Below are 18,803 nucleotides of genomic sequence, written 5' to 3'. Positions count from 1 at the left end.
AAATATGAAAATTGCAACACCAAAGATGTTTTATATTGGTAGATGTTTCTTTTTGTAACCTACATTGTGTATATTATACTGTATGGATTTCTTTTAATATTGAACAAACTTTTTCATAGGGAGGTGGGTTTCTAATCTATAATGAAAAAAAAGGAGGTTGTTATGTGTGGATTTTAAGTTCTCCAAAGGTTCACTAGTAAACACTTGCTCCCCAGGTTGGTGCTGTGGGGAGATAGTGAGCCTTTAATAAGCAGGGCTTAGAGGGAAGTCTCAGGCCATTGAGCTACGTCTTTGTAGGAGATAGTGGTGTTCTTTGCTCCTTGCTATGCTGTGCTGCCTTACCCCAAGCAAAGAGGACAATAAGTCATAGATTGGGACTTCCAAGTCAGTGAGCCAGAATAAACCTTTCATCTTTACACATTCATTATCTCTGCAATTTCTTACAGTGAAGGAAATCTAGCACAAGCATCTTCTAGAGATCAAAATGAGGTGACCAATAGGTTCTGAGCACTTGGCACATAGTAGATACTCAGCAAATATGCTTTCCTGATTCCACTCCACCTCCCACTGAACTCCTACCTTGTTATGACCTTTGTGATTAAAATTATAAATAAAAACCCTACAAAGCTGCTATCAAAATGCTGCTCTCCAAACTTGTACAATTTTCTGCTGAGTCTCTTCAATGTGTCTCATGTTCATTTGCAGTGTAGGAAAGGAGAATCAGACAAGTGATACAGACAGTGGGAGCTCCATGTGAGACTGGATCAGGCCACAGGTGCCAGGAAGTTTATACGACTTTGTGTGGCAACTCATGTCTTCTATAGAGTTACATACAGTATGGTGGTTTGACTATGCTTGGCCCAGGGAGAGGTACTACTAGGAGGTGTGGCCTCATCAGAGTAGGTGTGGCCTTGTTGGGATAAGTGTGTGTCATTGTGGGGCTGGGCAATGAGACCCTCCTCCTAAACACGTAGGAGCCAGTCTTCAAGCGGCCTTCAGATGAAGATGTAGAACTTTCAGCAACTCCTGCATCATGCTTGCCTGGACGATGCCATGCTCACTTTGATGATAAAGGACTGAACCTCTGAACTGTAAGTCAGTCCCAATTAAATGTTGTTCTTATGAGTTGCCTTGGTCATGGTGTCTGTTTACAGCTGTAAAACCCTAACTAAGACATACAGACATATTTATTAGTCAGTTTGGAACCAATAACACTCCAACAGCAACAAGCACACCCAGAAACAGTTGTGAGCTGAGATATGGAATAGAATCTCGCAGAAGAGCAACATGTACCCTTAACTGCCAAGCCACCTCTCCCACCTCAAATAATCCTCAGATAATAGAAAGTATTTTAAAAAAAATGGTGTAGCCCAGTGCTGGTGGCTCACACCTTAAATCCCAGCACTTGGGAGGCAGAGGCAGGCGGATTTCTGAGTTTGAAACCAGCCTGGTCTACAGAGTGAGCTCCAGGACAGCCCGGACTATACAGAGAAACCCTGTCTCGAAAAACCAAATAAATAAATAAATAAATAAATAAATAAATAAATAAATAAAAATAAATTTTAAAAAATGGTGTAATATGTCAACCCACATAGATCTAAATAGCTCCCAAGAGGTAAAGCTATAGCCATAAGTTCAGGTTGATCTATCTTTCCACTTAAGTAGGACTTTACATGATGGCTGCTTTCCAAAGAAAAAGTATGGTGGGGGGAAAAGGAATGGTTACTGTACAGTGGTAAAATGGACTGACTTCTCAGGTAGATGGGCAAGGTGATGTGAGGCAATTAGAATGACATTCATCTTTCCAAGTCAACAATCTCAGTTCAACCAGGAGAAAAACACCAGGCACCTCTCAATGACAATTTAAAAGCAACTAGAAAGCTTTCCTATGTGTCAAGGCCACCACCAACAAGCAAAGTCTGAGAAATTGTCATGGGCAAGAGGAGTCAAAGGGGACATGACAGCTAAATCTAATATGAGATTCTGGAACAACAAAAACAAAAGGTACACTGGAGCCAGGCATGATGGTGCACACCTTTAATCCTACTCTGCCTCTACTTGGGAGGCAGAGGCAGGTGGATCTCTTTGAGTTCAAGGCCAGCCTGGTCTTCAGAGTGAGTTCCAGGACAGCCAGGGCTACACAGAGAAACCCTGTTCTGAAAAAAAAAAAAAACAAAAAGGCACTGGATAAAAGTACAAAAAGTCTGAACAAAGTCTAGACTTTACTACTAGTGGCTGAACCTTGGCTCATTAAGTCTAACAGACATAGCACACTAACATAAGGAAGCTCTTTAACACAGATAGGATGAAGAAATCAATCGCATTTGTAATGACTGGATCTTGTTAAATACTGGCTAGAGGAAGCCAACTGCAAAATGGCATCTATTACTCAGCTTTCTAGTTTGACTTATAGACTGTGTATAGATGTTCATTTCAGAGAGCTACCTTCAATTCTCTTTGGCATAATGTCATCTAATGAGTGCCTGTTTCATAGGTAAGGACAAAATGGTATGGTAGAAATTACTTGAGATGGTTTAACAAAGAAACAAGATGTGACAAGATCTTAAGAACTATTAGATCTGAGTGATAAGAATTTAGGGGTTATGACTACAGGATGAGAACCACTGCTCTAGCTCCAAATGTACAATTCTTTAAGAATACTATGAACGTTTGTTTGACAATTACAAAAGTGTTGAGGCCTGTCACCTAACATAGCTGTAGCCATTTTGTTCCATGACTGTCAGCCATTTCATATTGTTGTTGTAAGTCATTGACACAGAAAAATAACTTAATTCAGAGCAGGGTCATGCGGATCACAGACCCTGTTATGTTCTGTATGTTATGAGGTTTGTTAATCTTAAGAAATTCCACAACTATAAACTTCATAGGATCCATCAAATTAAAGTTCAATATGAATTGTTATGTCTAAAATGGCTTGAGTCAGGGCCAACCACCAGGGCAGCACTTCTAGCACCTGTGTATGAGCTCATTATGGGTTTTGTGGTTTTAGCTTTTATAAGCTGTCCCTGAGAAATGTCCAGAGCACAGCTCTGGGCTGTTGCCCTAGTCGATCAGTCGTTAGGTGTGTGTTCAATAAACCATCCCTGTCTGATTGGGATCTGTGTCCCTATGGTTTGTGGGTGACTCCTGGACCCCAACAATAGAATAAAATAAAACTCTTTATTTTCTAATTGAAAGTACCTGTTATAGCTATATACGAAATGTAAACAAAACAACAACAAAACAAACTTGCTGTGGGAAAATAATTCTAGTCCCCTAAGTAATAAAAAAACAACATGGTCAATAGTAATGCATTTTTAAAAGTGTCTTTGCTATTCTGAGAGCACTTGCAGATCTGTCTGATAGCTCGCTGGGGTCCTGAGTGGCATTAGTGTAAACCTGGGCTGTCCAATTCCCACTTTAACTTCTTACCAGCAACTGAGTCTGTCAATGTGAGTCTGGAGCTGAGGTTGATTCTCCTGTCTTACACTGAGTTAAGAATTCTTGACAGTTATTAACATTTTAAAATGTCTGGATTATCATAATTAGGATTCAGAATATTCAGGTAAGTTTTCATCACCCTAAGTGCTCAGTGGTCACACTTAAAAGAGGCAATATGGGGCTGGAATTCTCAGTGGTTAGATCACTTGTTCTAGTACAGGACCTGGTTTTGGTTCCCAGCACCCAAGTGGTGGTTCACGACCATCTTTAATTCCAGTTCCAGGGGAACCTAATGCCCTCTTCTGAACTCTGTGGTACCAGGCAAGCAAGCTGGGCACATACAAACATGCCAGCAAACACTCACAAAATAAATAAACATAAAAAAAATTAAAAGGCAGTGATGTTTTCTTGGCTGGCAGGCAAGTTTTACCTTGTACCCTTAAGGTACATAAGTCTCAGTTTGACAAACAAGCAAAATTTTATGAACAAGTAACAATGTGCCATTTTTAATAGTTCATGATAGTTTGATTGATTTAACAAAGAGAGTTTGTTTCATGTAAAAATATAATGTTGCTAATTGCTATCAATAATGAATGAATTCAATCTTCAACCTGATTTAAATCTATTAAAGCTATGTGAGAAGTCTAGATTAAATATTTAAATGCTTCAATCCTACCCTAAAGGCTAGATCTAAGTGAACTGCATAAACATAACATTATTCTGAGTAGGGCAGGGTGATTGCTCAGCAGTTGAGTGCAAACTGCTTTTCTAGAACACCCAGCCTCTTTTTCCAGGGTTCAGTTCCCAGCACCCACACTGGGTGGCTCGGCACCGCCTGTAAATCCAGATCCATGACCCCTTCTGGCCTCCACAGGCCCCTAAAATAATAATTTTTTAAAATGTTGTCTCTGCAGAGGCTTCCTGTGTATTCCTAGGACTGCTTCGGATGACACTCACTACCTGAACTTCCTTATTTGCCGTACGTAGAGGCTTCGTACAGCAATTCCCAAATGCTGGCTCCACCAGCTGACAGGGAAACATTCTTTAAGCCTATTTTTAACATCAAGTGCTACAGTTTTGCTCTTGGGTATACCCCAGAAGCCTGATCTCCAGCACATAGCTCTATTAGGAGGCAGTGGAACCTTTAGGAGGTGGGACCTCATAGTAAGCTTGACACACAAGCTTGAGGGCATGAACTTGACCTCCAGCTCCTTGTAAAGCCAGTGTGGTGGCATTTGTCTTCAATCCCAATACTGGGAAGGCAGAGACAGAGGTGTCTCTGGGATGCACCAGCCAGCTAGCCTAGCCTTATCTGTGAACTCCAGGTTCCATGAGAAACCCTGTCTCTAAAAGAGGTAGAGAGTGATTGAAAAAGACATTGACCTCTGACCTGCATATGGTCACACAAATAATAATGTCAGTCTAGTCCAATGGTGTCACATACCTGTTTTCTCATCCACACTAGAGGCTAAGGCAGGAGCATCACTTAACCCTACACACTCAAGGCTAGTGTGTGTAACATAGTGAAATGGCCTTTTAAACGTCCATTTTCTTTTTGGCAATAACCTTCCTCAGAAAATCCTTCTGCAATAGGATTGTGCCACTGTCTCCTGGATGTGGAGATTTCACGGGACATTTCCAGAGAATGATGCAAAGCAGATGAACAGGTAGACAGTTGGATGAGGTTTCACTTCATACCAACATTATTTTAGTAGTGTCTTTTACTACAAAGAAAGATGAATAGGCAGTATGCCACCATCCCCCTCAAGAGCATAACCCCACCAACCCCAACAAGTAAGTCACATAACTTTCATGAGGCATGTATGTCTCAATTAAAAAGGCCTGTAAGACACAAAGACAACAATAGGAAAAGCGGCTCTATTATGTGACCATGCCAACATCAAAATTATAACTGGTGCTACATGTTTTAAGTGTTTACCTATCTAACAAAAATAATAGTTCCCTTACATACTTTTCTGCATCAAACTACAAAAGTAAGATAACCTTTAAGTCAAACCTAATATTCTTCCTGAATAAACACCTGGTTCCCATTACTGCCACTCACCTGGTTAACCACAACCCCCTTGAGGCCGCCACTCTCTTCCACCTCTCTCCAGCAATGTCTATACCAGATTGCTCCAGCATGTCCGTAGTTGTGCTCCTCCCTCCATCTCAGCTCACACTCATCATACTACCCATCTCCCCTGCATGGAAGCTTCTCTCCCTGATAATACACAATTACACCTTAAGCCACAGCCTCCACACCTTGCCTGGGTCCCAACAACAGGCACCCAAGAGTATACAGACTCTCTTTGTCTGGTTTGTTTCTTCCCAATACCTGCCCAATGAATCTACCCCTACAGCTAACACACACTTAGGTGCTCCATACCATGCAAACTCACATGAGGTCACATAGCTCATGGCACCTGGTCTCATTCTTTATGCTAATCTCCATGTCCTCCTGCAATGGTGTACTCTACATATAACTAGCCATGAACCTCCATGGTAGCCAAAACCCTCCCCAAACACACTCGGACACACACACACACCCCCACACACACATGGGCATGTGCACATGCACACAGAGTCTCAACCAACAGAAGCTGATTCCACACACTTCCAGAGCCATAAAGTGTGTCCACATCAAATACTACACAATCATAGGTTTCAAGTGAGGTCCCAGTGAGAAAGAACTTATCTGATACTAGACAGAAGAAAGCCAATTCTCCAATGAGTGGGCTTAGGATGACAAAAGAAAGGATGGTATTATGAAAGAAATGGCAAAAGGCATAGTATGCTAGAGAAGAACTATGAACACCTACAGAAGTGTAGTTCTCTAAATCCCACCCAGAGTGACTCCATTTTGCAGCTAGCTGCAGTAAGCTGTCTATGTTCCAGACTATAGAAAAACAAAGTCATCTTCCACAGGACAATGTTTTCTGAGGCCAACGGAATCCCCAGTAAGAGCAAGAACAGACTGCACATAAATATAACTTTATTGGCTCTGTGTTTGCTTATGCCTTGTTATCTAAGCCCATAGTCACTTCTACTGCTTTAATACTAGGTGGTGCTCTAAGTCTATGGCATCAGTTCTGCTGTAGAATGAGAGCCATATAAAATAAGGTAGACAGGGTTCTGGCAATTTTGCAATTAGATACAGTTCTCCTTAGCCATCCACCACCTGCTAAGAGAACCCCAATTAAAGCCATTCTACTCATCAAGGTGGAGTTGGATGAGTTAATCTTTGGGCTGTTGATACCCTTGAATCCAGACAGAAATTTCTTTCATGACTCCCCAGAAAAGTCATGTAACAAAAAAGACATGCATAACTTAAGGTGTATATGACCAAAATGCTACAGAAAGCTGAGGAAAAACATTTCATGATATGGTGCTTATGAACCTTCTACTTTGTCAAGTTTCAACACTCTTGAATATTCTTATGTTCACAAGGGCTAGACATCTATGTTGTTGCTTCTTGCGTACCTGAATACTGCTGGTCTCAACTTCCTCTTCTCTGGTATCTTGTAATTCAAATCATTTTAGAGCTTTGAAAATTTTCACATTATCATGGCTATAGCTCTTTGAAAACATGGTTCTTACCACTAAGAGTCAGGATCTAGGAGCTAGCAAGATGACTAAGCAGTTAAGAGCATTTGGCTAGTCTTCCAGAAGTTCCATTCCCAGCACCTACATGCAAGCTCCCAATCACCAGTAATTAAAGTTCCAGGGGATCCAGCATCCTCTATGCCCTCTTCTGTCCTCTTTGGGTACCAGGTATATACATATGCAGGCAAAACACTAATATACACTTCAAGAAAAAAAAAGTCAGGATCTAGGGCTTGCTTTAAAAAAAAAAAAAAAAAAGCCTGCTTTAAACCCACCAACTGCCAACAGGCAATGGCAGAAGGCTCCATCAGAAGGGGCCACACAGTCATCCCTGGCTTTGTGGGGATACACACAATAATATACTCGAAAGAAAGAAATCCAGCTATCCTCAGGACTATGCTTAGCTTGCCAAGCCAAAGAGGTCTCCTAGGCCCTCCTATTAAAAAAGGCCAGCTGAGCGCCAAGCTGTAAGAGTGCTCTCACTACCAGTCACGTGAGTGAAGCATCTGGGACAGCACAGGCGTCACGAGAGCTTAGAACAGGAACTGGGCAGCAGAGCTCCAGCTCTCTGACGCATGCTCCTGAGCAAGCCAAGTTCTGCGGATTCCACTCCACTCCATGGCCACAGAGGAGGCTTTCTTTGCACTGACTTTCTCACATTTTTACACTTTAGAAGACAGTTCAAGACCCAAGTCCTTCAGCCAGAATAGACTGGCTATAGTTCTGTAATACACTGAGTGAGATCTCAATATTTAGACTCACAAATATGGTTTCTGTTCAAGGAAAGGCAAGAACTTTTGCTCAGCATTCTCTGAGGAACCAAGCCACCTCCACCTTGTGACACCACCCTCTGAGAATGCCACCACTCAGGGAGAAATAAATGACAAGCCTCCAGGATCTTCATCCTGCAGTATCTGTCTATTCTGAAAGATGGGTAGGCTCTCTTTACAATACCTCTTTTTTAAAACTGCCAAGGTGGGGCTAGAGAGAGAGGGCTCTCAGTGGTTATGAACACTTGCCACTCTTCCAGAGGCCTGGAGTTCAGTTCTCAGCACTCACATGGTGGTAACCCCAGTTACAAGGGATCTTATGCCCCTTTCTGGCCTCCACAGGCACTGCATGCATGTGGTACACAGACATACATGCAGGCAAAACACCCAAACACATAAAATAAATCCTAAAATTAAATAAATAAGATTACAAGTATTACAGAGATTGATAGCCAAGTCTGGCCCAGATGGATGCTCTCTGTCTTTCTTCCCTTTAATTCTAAAAATCTTTCTTGTTTCAGCAGCACACAGAGCTGCCTAGACACAGACTACCTATCCTAGCCTCTGCCTAGACACAGACTACCTATCCTAGCCTCTGCCTAGACACAGACTACCTATCCTAGCCTCTGCCTAGACACAGACTACCTATCCTAGCCTCTCTTGCAGCCAAATGTACCATCCGATTAAGTTCAGGTCACCGGGATATGAGTTGAAGTGACAGATAACTGCCTAAGCGACCTCATTCTCTCTCTGATATCCCTGCTGTTGGCTGCTGAACAGCAATGCCTGAAGCAGTCTGATAAACCAAGAGTGTCCATTCAGGGCCAGAAAATAAAATCCATGTAATTAAGCCCCTTTTGTGTGTGGCAACTTCAGGTCAACCAACGAGTATCCGACTGTAATAGCGGCTGAGCACTTTCCATGCTGTCACCCGTCACTTACCTTCATTTTACGTTCATAACATTTCTATTTCCCTCTTCTGATCCCCACTTTTGAATTTGCTGCTACTTTACTGGACTCCCACTTTTCTCTAGTCAGCTGAACTTCTGACTCACAGCTGGCCTCCTTTGATGGCATGAGTGCTCTTGATGTGGAACGTAGACCACACAGTGTAGGAGAAAGGAGAGTAGACTCAAAGGCAGATGGTCCAGCTTTTCATCCTGGGGGGCTTCCACAAACCATTTACAAAATGTACAGCCAAAGTAACTTCCCAAGAGTGAAAGAAATGGTAGGCATCCAGGCCTGTGTAGTTCCTGGTCTTATGTCAGATAGCTTTACTAACCTTAAATTATAAGGTCTGATCATACAATGAAGGCAACTAGCCTCATGGCTAAGACCACACTCTGGAAGTAGAACAAACCTGGGTTTGAACCTGAGCCCTGCTGTGTACATCTAATGTCACTGTGGACACATTAACCAAGTCTTGGTTTTTGCACCTGTCACATGGGTCAGTGGCATCCTAACAGAGCAACAATGAGAGTGACAGAAAACAATGTGCATCAAGTACTTCATATATGCCAAAGGCTTTGTCATGTGTTTGTTAGCTGTTAGGATGGCTCTCGGCCTTTCCCTATGCTAGTCCCTCTGGTGTAGCAGCTCTTGCCTCCTTCTCTCTGGGAAATTCCTTCACAGTCATATAGCCAATGCCCCATGATACCGTCTGAGCAATCACCTTCTTTTCTACCTCACTTGTATCGCTGAGAAGATACACATCTTAATTCCCATATCGTAGTACAGTCCTCTCGACTGTTCAAGTACCCTCTCTTCACTGGGAACATGCTATATTATTTGCTGAATTACAGGTACTTGGCAGAACGTAGACACTCATGTATGAATATACCCTTGACTTCATTCTAGTCTACTTTGCTCTCTTCTGCATTAAGACTGAGGCTTTCCCATTAATTTTCTGATTATGCCTAGCCAATGACTTATCCTATCAAATTAATTTAAACTAAAGCCTAAGTGGCATTGCTGGTAGTCTAAACACGACCATCTACAGATAAATGTTCTGTAATGAGAATGCTCTTGTCAAACATTTTTTCATATTTTCTCAGACATTGTTAGCAAAATGCAGCTTAGGAGACATTAAAATTCAGGGTCCCGAGAGATGGTACAGTGAGGCCACATGCTGGCCACCAGTCCTGACGACCTGAGTTTGGTCCCCAGAACACACACGATGGAAGCAGAGAACAGACTTGTGAAAGCTGTCCTCTGACTTCCACATGCCTGGCATGGTATTGGGAGTGGGGTTATTTAAAAGAAAAATCAGTAATTAAAAATGATTTGGGTTTATAATAAGCAGTAAGTCATTGGGTTTTTTTTAAGGATAGAACAGAATTATAAGAATACTTTGGCTGGGATGTAGCTTAGTGCCTAGCATATGCTTAGCCTATGTGAGGCCCTCAGTTCAATTCCTGGCACTGCAACTAAAACCTTGGCAAGTTGATGAAATTCTTATTTTATAAACTTTCTTCATGTGCCTAATTGCCTCATAGTGGCAATGAAAAGTGCTTAAATTCCTGTTATGAAAGGCCACACTTAATCTATACAACCACTTTGGTGGCCTGTTTTAAGTCTATCGTATCTAGTTGTTCTCAAAATTCATCAATATTATTGTTATAGTTTCCTAAAAGAAAATGTGTGTGTGTGTGTGTGTGTGTGTGTGTGTGTGTGTCTGTGAGAGAGAGAGAGACAGAGACAGAGACAGAGAGACAGAGAGGCAGAGAGACAGAGAGAGAATAGTCCTGCTCCCTTTAAAATGTAGTAAAAGATTCTGGTTACATGTAATCTTCAACAGCACAAAAAGCATGTGTGAGTGAGAGATTGCAAACAGCAGACATTAAGATGGCAAGCTACCTCGATACAGACGTGATGCATTCCTCCAGCCTTGTTCTTCTGCAGAAAGCCTGTGATTGGACTATCACTCCCCAGTGGATGAAGCAGTTCCATCTTGGTATTTCCCAGGTTGACAAAAACCACTGATACTCCATGTTCTGGAAGAGGGACCGCCTCACTCACCTGGGCCCCTAGAACATCCCTGTAAAATGATGAGGCCTTTTCCAAATCTGGCACTGCTATGGCCACATGATTGAGCCGACCCAGCTTCCACACAGGACTGGATGCTTGATGCTGGAACTGTGGTGTGGAAAAACTTCTCCCTATTGCAACTGGAGTTTGGAATCTGGAGAAAAACCCTAGAAAATGAAACAGCAACTGATATCTCTCTTTTGAGAATTAATGTCCTTCTCGATTTAATTTTAAAAACTAAACAAAGAGCTATAAAACTCATCCTTTATGTTATCTATGCTTTTTAATTACTTGATGTTAATTGGTAAAACGTGTGTGAAAACTACTCACCCTTCTCTGCCAAGAATTAAAAATCTGTATGTCACCCAGGTGTGGGGGCACAGATCTATAATCCCTGCTACTCTGGAGGCATAGGCAGGAGGGGTGGAAGTTCAAAGCCTGAGCAAGCTGCAGAGTGAGTTCAAGGCCACCACAGGCAGATTAGTGAGACAATCTCCAAATTAAAAATAACGAGGATTGAGACTATTCAGAGGATAGAATGGTAGAGTGGTTACCTATTAAGTTTGAGGCTTAAACTGCAGTGGGGGTGGGTGGGTGGAGAGAGCTATTTGTCTAGAATTACAATCTCACTCTTGGGGCTAGAGAGATAATACAGTGGTAAAAGGGCACTCACTGCTCTTGTAGAGGACCTGAGTTCAGGTCCCAGCACCCATGTTGAACAGTTAATAACTACCTGTAACTTCAGCTCCAGGGGGATCCAATGCCTCTGACCTCTAAGGGGACCTGTGTACTCAAGTAGACAGATCCACACACATACGTGTAATTAAAAGTAATAAAACACATTTAAAAAATCCAATTCTTAGCTTCTTTTTCACTCTGAACAGAGAACACCACTTTTCATAGTAATTTATATTTAGTTTAACACTTAGCCATAATTGTATATTAGGAATACTCCGTGCTGTTTGCATTTTACATAAATCTAAATGTGATAGTGAGCAACATATACTCAATGAGAACAGGCAATTCTTCCCAATCTGTACACATTTTTTTGTTGTTGTTTCACACCATGGAGTGAATTCACAAAAGGCATACCTATGCCATACTTTTGGTGTATATTTTACTTAATATAGCTAAAAAAAAATCTAATTTTTTGGTGGAAAACAAGATCAAGGTGTATATAACATGTTGGGATTTCTTCTGAGCTGGAGTTTTACATTATTTCTTCATATTATTTTGACAGAATAGAAGCAGAACTACTTTTGGCTGTGAAGGAGCTCTCTTCAGTGTGTCGGATAGTTTTATGACAACCTGACATATGGTAGAGTCATTTGGGAAGTGGAAACCTTAATTGAGAAAATGCTCCCACCAGATGGGCTTTTGGGGAAACCTGTGGAACATCTTCTTAATTAGTGACTGATGTGGGCGAGTCCAGCCTATTGTGGGTTTTGCCATTCCTCAGCTAGTGGTCCTGGGTGTAATAAGAAAGCAGGCTGAGCAAGCCATGAGCAGCAAGCCCAAAAGTAGCACTCCTCCATGGCCTCCTCTTCAGTTCCTGTCTTGAGCTCCTGCCTTGAGTTTCCTCAGTGATGGACTTTTACCTGAAGGGTAAGATAAAATAAGCCATTTTCTCCTCAAGTTACTTTGGGTTGTGATGTTTGTTACAGCAATTGAGACCTAATTAAGACATTCAGCAACTGAAGAAGATGATTGAGTTGGGGGGGGGGTCCCCTATCTGTTACTCTGTTTCCCTACTTCCTAAACACTAGACTTCAAGAGCCAGACTCTACAGAATGAAAACTACATACATATGGTATAACTATTGAATTGTAATATACCACTTAATTTAGCTTAAGAAGGTCTTCTTCTACCAGAACACCCAAAAGTGCTCATCACCAATAGGTTAATGTAATCCAATGCTATGTACTCTCTGTATTATCATGAAATCTAAATACCCAAGACACACAAATAGAAATGTACAATTGAAACTCAGTCCCCACAAAGAGAATATCCAATCTTTACAAAGTGGAATGCCCTAATGCTTTCTCTTCTATCTATGATTTCAAAACATAGTAGGTCCATCCACTAAATATTTAATTTTCTGATTTAGTGTGAAGAGTATACAGGTGGTGCCAAAACCATAACTCAATGTCAGACACTTAGAAGAGGCACACAGCGAATTCTCAAATTCTCACTGCTGAGTGTTGGGAGCCACACCAATCCATGGCCTTCACAAAGGGATATTAGTTCTATGTCCTTGACCAGGGGCAGGATTGACAAGGTCTGGGTCTGGAACCAGATCAAGGGCCTCCATGGAGTTAATGTTTCAGTTCCTGGAACCTGAATTTCTCCCCCAAAGGGCTGTGGTTATCAGTCCTAAGGCAGCTGTGTTCTCTTAGTCAATATTGTTTGGTGAACTTTCTGCTCACTATGGCCCATTCTCACCCTATAAATATTACATAATATTTTGTACTTCTTGATAAACTTCTTTGGCATAGGTCATCAGCTTGAGCAAGGCCTCCTGGCCTCAGATCCCCATCTTCTATATTTTCTCATCCCTAGTCCACCCCCTCAATACCTCACTAGTTGGGACACTTACTCAGGGAACTGGTTCAGCTAAGGCTATACATTGATGACTTGCCAATGAATTGCATGAAAAATTTCCATAAACCTACTTCAAGAGAGCATAGTATTACAACTGTGTGGTGGACAGGATAAAGTCCTGAGTGAATGTGTTTTGTTGACATGAGCACAGCCATGTCAAAGACCCCAATGGTGACCCATGGGAATGGCCAAGCCTTCCTCTGGTCTACTTGGACCAGAGGAACAACTGACCAATGTGTGCCAAATCTAGCAACAGCAGCTGCCTCCTCCCAGATGACTGCAACCTGAATCTGATCCCTTGCAGAGACCTCCACTAGAACAGCTAACCTACCCCTTTCTAGCTGCACAAAAAACACATGCTGAGTTTCCAGGTTGTGTTGCTGTCCTCCATCAGAGTGAGCACAGCCTACTCCATCCTAGTTTTTCTGCATGTGTGTCTGTCCTTTCTTTATTCCCGAGTCACCCAGTCAGGTTTCCAGGGAGTAGCAGAGAAGGACAATGCACATATGGTGGAACATTTTTAGTCAAACTCCTTCTCCTCCCCTTCTATACATTTCTCCTGAAGACACTGGCTTGCAATGGGTTCAATGCAGTAGTTTTAAAACAATATAGATGGATAATGTCAGTAAGCTTTCCAGATAGCGTGTGCAGTAAGAAATTATAGGCAAAGGTCAAAAAATGAGTCCAGGTCCCATCTCTGATGTCCTACTGCTAATAGGAACATACGGAAATGTCAAAGGAGCAAATGATAGGGTATTCAAGTGAAAGCAAACTTTAATAACCCATACATTCTGCTCTAAGGATAATGCAATCTCTGGCACACCAAAGGATCAACCAAGCATCAGTTATTGTAGCTTTTTCTGTAGCTTCTTATCTGTCATTTGGTGTAATAGAACAGCTCATTCTTTTGATTTTTACAGAAACAAACTTTCTTTAATATTGGAGAAAGACAACAGTATCTTTTTGTCATAGTTGCTAAGCATTTAGCACCATCTTCTCTCTAGAAATAAGTAGTAACTGGATTCTCTAGAACTGAGAAAACTAGTTTGAGAAAAAAGATATCTATTTTTATTGGCTTTCTTTGGTCCTTAAAACAAATATTTTAAGAATGGCGTGAAAGGTTACTGTGATACCAATGAAAACTCAGTGACAGAGTTTACTTAAAAATGAAGGAACAGGGATGGCATGGGGGCGCACACCTTTAATCCCAGCATTCAGAAGTTCACAGCCAGCCAGATCTACACAGCAGTTCCAGGCCTGCCAGAACTACATAGCAAGACCTTGCCTCAGATAGATAGACAGATAGATGGATAGATGGATGGATAGATAGATAGATAGATAGATAGATAGATAGACAGACAGATAGATAGACAGATAGATAGGTAGATAGGTAGATGAGTAGATAGATATGTAGATAGATAGATAGATAGATAGATAGATAGATAGATAGATAGATAGATAGACAGACAGAAAAAAGATAGAATAAAAAAATAGTCCACAGGAACATCAGACATTCAGTAAGTGATTGTCAGGGAAGGTAAGTGGAATACACAGTGAGATTCACTTCACACCCAACAAGAAAGCAAGGGAAAAAAAAAGAAATTGAAAATCTTATACAATGTTGAACAAATGGTAAAATGAGGTGGTTGTCATGCAATGGTTCAGCAATTCCTCAAATCAAAAATTAAACACAGAATTATCACAGCACCTAATATCTACTCTGGAGTACTCAAAACAAACAAATAAACAGACCTGCAAAGCAAAACTCAAACAGAATGGATACTCTAATGCCGTCATATCCCCACAGACAAACAATGGTCTGTCATTCAACCTTACTGACACGCCAAGATGGAAGAACCTCTAAAACATCATGCTAAATGATAAGAGCTGGGCATAAGATCATACACAGTATGATCCCATTTATATCAAGCATCTAGAATAGTTCATACCTCAGAGATGGGCAGAACAAGATTACTAAAGGTCGGAAGGAAGAGAGACTAGGGATTGTGGTGGTCTGAATGAGAGTGGCTCCCCTAAGCCCATATATTTGAATGCTTGCTCCTCAGTTGGTGGAACTGTGTGGGAATGGTTAGGAGGTGTGGTCTTGTTGGAGTTATGGCAGTGGGGGTGGGCGCTGAGGTTTCTTAGTGTGTCTTTCTCTGCTCCTCACTCGTTGATAAGGACATAAGCTCTAAGCTACTGCTCCAGCACCATGCCTACCTCCCTGCCTGCCACCGTTGCTTTGCTTCCTTATCATAGCGGTCATGGACTCACTCTCTGGAACTAAATGCCCCAATAAAATCTTTCTTCTATAAGTTGCCTTGATTGTGGTGTCTTCATAGCAATAGAAATGGACTGGAGACAGAGAGAGTCTCTAATACATGTGGGCTTCCGTTCAGGTTACAAAAACATTTACGACATGACCAAGGTGGCAAATGTAGAACATGATGAATCTAATAGATGCTGTACCTTTTTAATAGTTATGTGAACTTTATCTAAAGGAGAAAGAGGTATGATTCTGCAGTAAGAGGCTGTGGATAAAATCTTGTAGGCCAAGCAACTGGAATTAAAAAGTTTAAAATAGCCAGGCGGTGGTGGCGCACACCTTTAATCCCAGCACTTGGGAGGCAGAGGCAGGCGGATTTCTGAGTTCGAGGTCAGCCTGGTCTACAGAGTGAGTTCCAGGACAGCCAGGGCTACACAGAGAAACCCTGTCTCAAAAAAAAAAAAAAAAAAGTTTAAAATAATGTGATTCTTCCCCCAGTTTTATTGAGGTATGATTGATGAGTATAAATCATATCCACTGAAAATTTACAATGTGATGTTCTGATATATGTATATATTCTGGATTACCACATCAAGCCAAGTGTGTGTGTGTGTGTGTGTGTGTGTGTGTGTGTGTGTGTGTATGTGCATGTTCATAAAGGCCAGAAGATGAAATTAGGTATCCCCTACACTATCCTTATATGTTTGCTTTTGAGACAAGTCTCTGAATGAATCCCAAGGTGAGTGGCTAGACTGGCTGTTAAGTGAGTTCTGGAGACCTGCCTGTGCTCCTTCCCCAGTGCCACAACTCTGACTGATATGTGCAGACATGGCTAACTTTTTTTACACGTGTGCTAGGGATCACCACTCAGGTCATCACACTTGTAGGCACTTTACTGACTGGGCCATCCCCCAGCCTCAAGCTAACTTTTCAAAGATATTTGTATTGAGACTCTTGGGAAGTCACAAACATAAAACGTAAAATGTAGTTTGGAACTACATTGTGAAAGCACAAAAGCTGAAGTGGGAGGGCACAGTATGGTAGCATGGCTTTGCCTTTTAGTCTGCACAGCCATAAAATAGAGAAAATGATATAGGCACACTGAATACCTGTGTTATTTAATTTTAACTGTGACCCTGAAGGTTGGATATTATGGCCTCTATTTTTAGAAATATGGAATTAGGCCTATAGAGATTAGGTTCTTTTCTTCAATATCACTTTAAGTGGCAAAGCAGAGCCCTGAGCCCAGGTTTGTCAGACATCAGAGTTGATGTTGTGTTCTACTCACTCCTTTTTCTTCTATGATAGGAATCAAACCTATGGCCTTGCATATGCTTGACAAGTAAGTACTGTCCCATGAAATTATACTCAGAGTCTTTTGCAACCCCTTTTTTTCTCAATAGAAAAAAAAATCTTATTTTACTTTGAGATAGTTTCATGAATCTTAGGTTGCCCTCAAACTTGGTGTGTACCTGAGGATGCACCTGAACTTCTGATCCCACATCAATTCCCAAAGTGCTGGGATTACAGGTTTGCACCACCATGCTGGTTATGTTTATATGGGAATGAAGACTGAACTCAGGCTTTGTGCACATTAGGAAAGCACTCAGCCCAGATTCTCAGTTTTTAATATCATTAGTATGTCTAACAGCAGTGCCTAATTTCTAAAAGAGAGCTTGCTAAGAGAATATGAGTGATTCTGCTTTAGTAGATATTAAGGAAAACAACAATTTATGGTGAATGAGCTAAGAAGGCTTATATTTGATCAGGTATATATACAACAGAGAGTATTAGCAAAACTTCAGCATTAGTTTTTTTATCAGATAATCATTTTTACTTTTGTGCTCTGGCTTTTGCTACAATATTCTCTCTTACAAACATACATATACACAGTACTAAGGTGTTTGTGTGTGTGTGTGTGTGTGTGTGTGTGTGTGTGTCTGTTTCTTTTTTGCTTGTGGCTCATGACTTTGCCTTGGGGACTTGTTTGTCAGGGCAGATGAGGAATTTTGTGATTGGCTGGAAAGGCTAGAGGGTTCCACAAAAACCAAATTCAGTCTGAAAGCAGACTTTGAAAGATGATTAGCTTCCATAGATGAGGAGCCCAACACTTCAGACCTTCTCAGGCATTCCAGTTCATTCTCCTGAAGACCTCGTAAGTATGCTAGCTAAAGGATTTGTCACAAATGTATTGGAGTAACTCTGGAACGAGACTGCCTTGTATTTTCTTCCAAGTAGAAAATCTCAGACTGAGGGTAGTAACTGCCACCATAAAGAAAGAGAAGAAAATGGAAGAGAATGTGAGACAGGCAGAAAAGTTGGGCATTTGTCACCAAGATTCTGCTTATCAATAAAAGAGATGGAAGTCGGAGGAATTCAAGGAACTGACAAATCCTTCCGCTTGTCAAATGAAAAAAATTTAGTGTGGTATGTGTGTAAAACAGGCTTGGACTCAGAGAGACTTTCAGGACTCGCCACTTTACTCTTTTCTCCTGTCTCTTAGAGCGGGCATATAACAACTCGAGTCCCCTCCTGCTTTACTGCAAGTCCTGCCTTGCCTGTGTTTCTAGGCAGATTTCCAGTCTGGTCCACGTTAGTCAAGGGCAACAAAACCCTTTAGCACAGAGAGGGACAATAAGGAACTCCCGTGCTAAGGGAGAGCAGCTCCAGGAGCCCAACACTTCAGACCCAGGCCTTGGCCACCCGCGGCCTCCCGTCCGGCGTGCCCCGCGCCCGGCGCCCCTGATAGTGCCCGGTATTCACCTGTAGTGCCCAAAGCCAACGCGGCGGCCTTCACTACACGCGTCATGTCTTGAAGCTACAAGCTTGCACAGCGACCTAGGGCAAAGCCAACTAGGAGAGCGAGCAGAGGGCGGGGACTGAGGCCCGGGGCGTGTCAAAATTTAAGTGGGCGTGGAGAACGGGGCAGGGGCGGGGCGCGAGTCCTGGGTGAAAAAATATCCTTTAGGAAGCTAGACTGCTGAAGAGAGCTGGGGGAGGGAGCAGGGGGCGGGGCGGGGGGCCTGGGGCGGGGTCACAAGACTCGGAGCTTGACTGACGGGTACAGAGGGCGGGAAAAACGGGGCAGTGGC

The 18,803-nt window shown here is 42.0% G+C and overlaps 1 protein-coding gene across 2 annotated transcripts in view; it reads right to left on the bottom strand.

The window, feature by feature from the left end:
- The window catches only part of Mcee (methylmalonyl-CoA epimerase), a 19,175-nt gene extending 479 nt beyond the window's left edge, over window positions 1-18,696 (bottom strand). Inside the window, exons 1-2 of one of the 2 annotated variants that reach the window (XM_031386874.1) lie at window positions 18,475-18,696; window positions 10,836-11,011 (exon numbers count right to left, since the gene is read on the bottom strand). In XM_031386874.1, the coding sequence (XP_031242734.1) occupies window positions 10,836-11,011; window positions 18,475-18,520 (222 nt within the window). In that variant the 5' untranslated portion in view covers window positions 18,521-18,696. Of the gene's footprint in view, window positions 1-10,673; window positions 11,012-18,474 lie in introns of both variants that reach the window. The other variant, XM_031386873.1, reaches the window with a different exon arrangement.
- Window positions 18,697-18,803: the final 107 nt, after the last annotated feature.

This window comes from Mastomys coucha, unplaced genomic scaffold (assembly GCF_008632895.1).
Source record: "Mastomys coucha isolate ucsf_1 unplaced genomic scaffold, UCSF_Mcou_1 pScaffold21, whole genome shotgun sequence".
Lineage (NCBI taxonomy): Eukaryota > Metazoa > Chordata > Mammalia > Rodentia > Muridae > Mastomys > Mastomys coucha.
The sequence above is the reverse complement of the archived record's forward strand: the minus strand, read 5'-3'. Positions and strand labels throughout refer to the sequence as shown.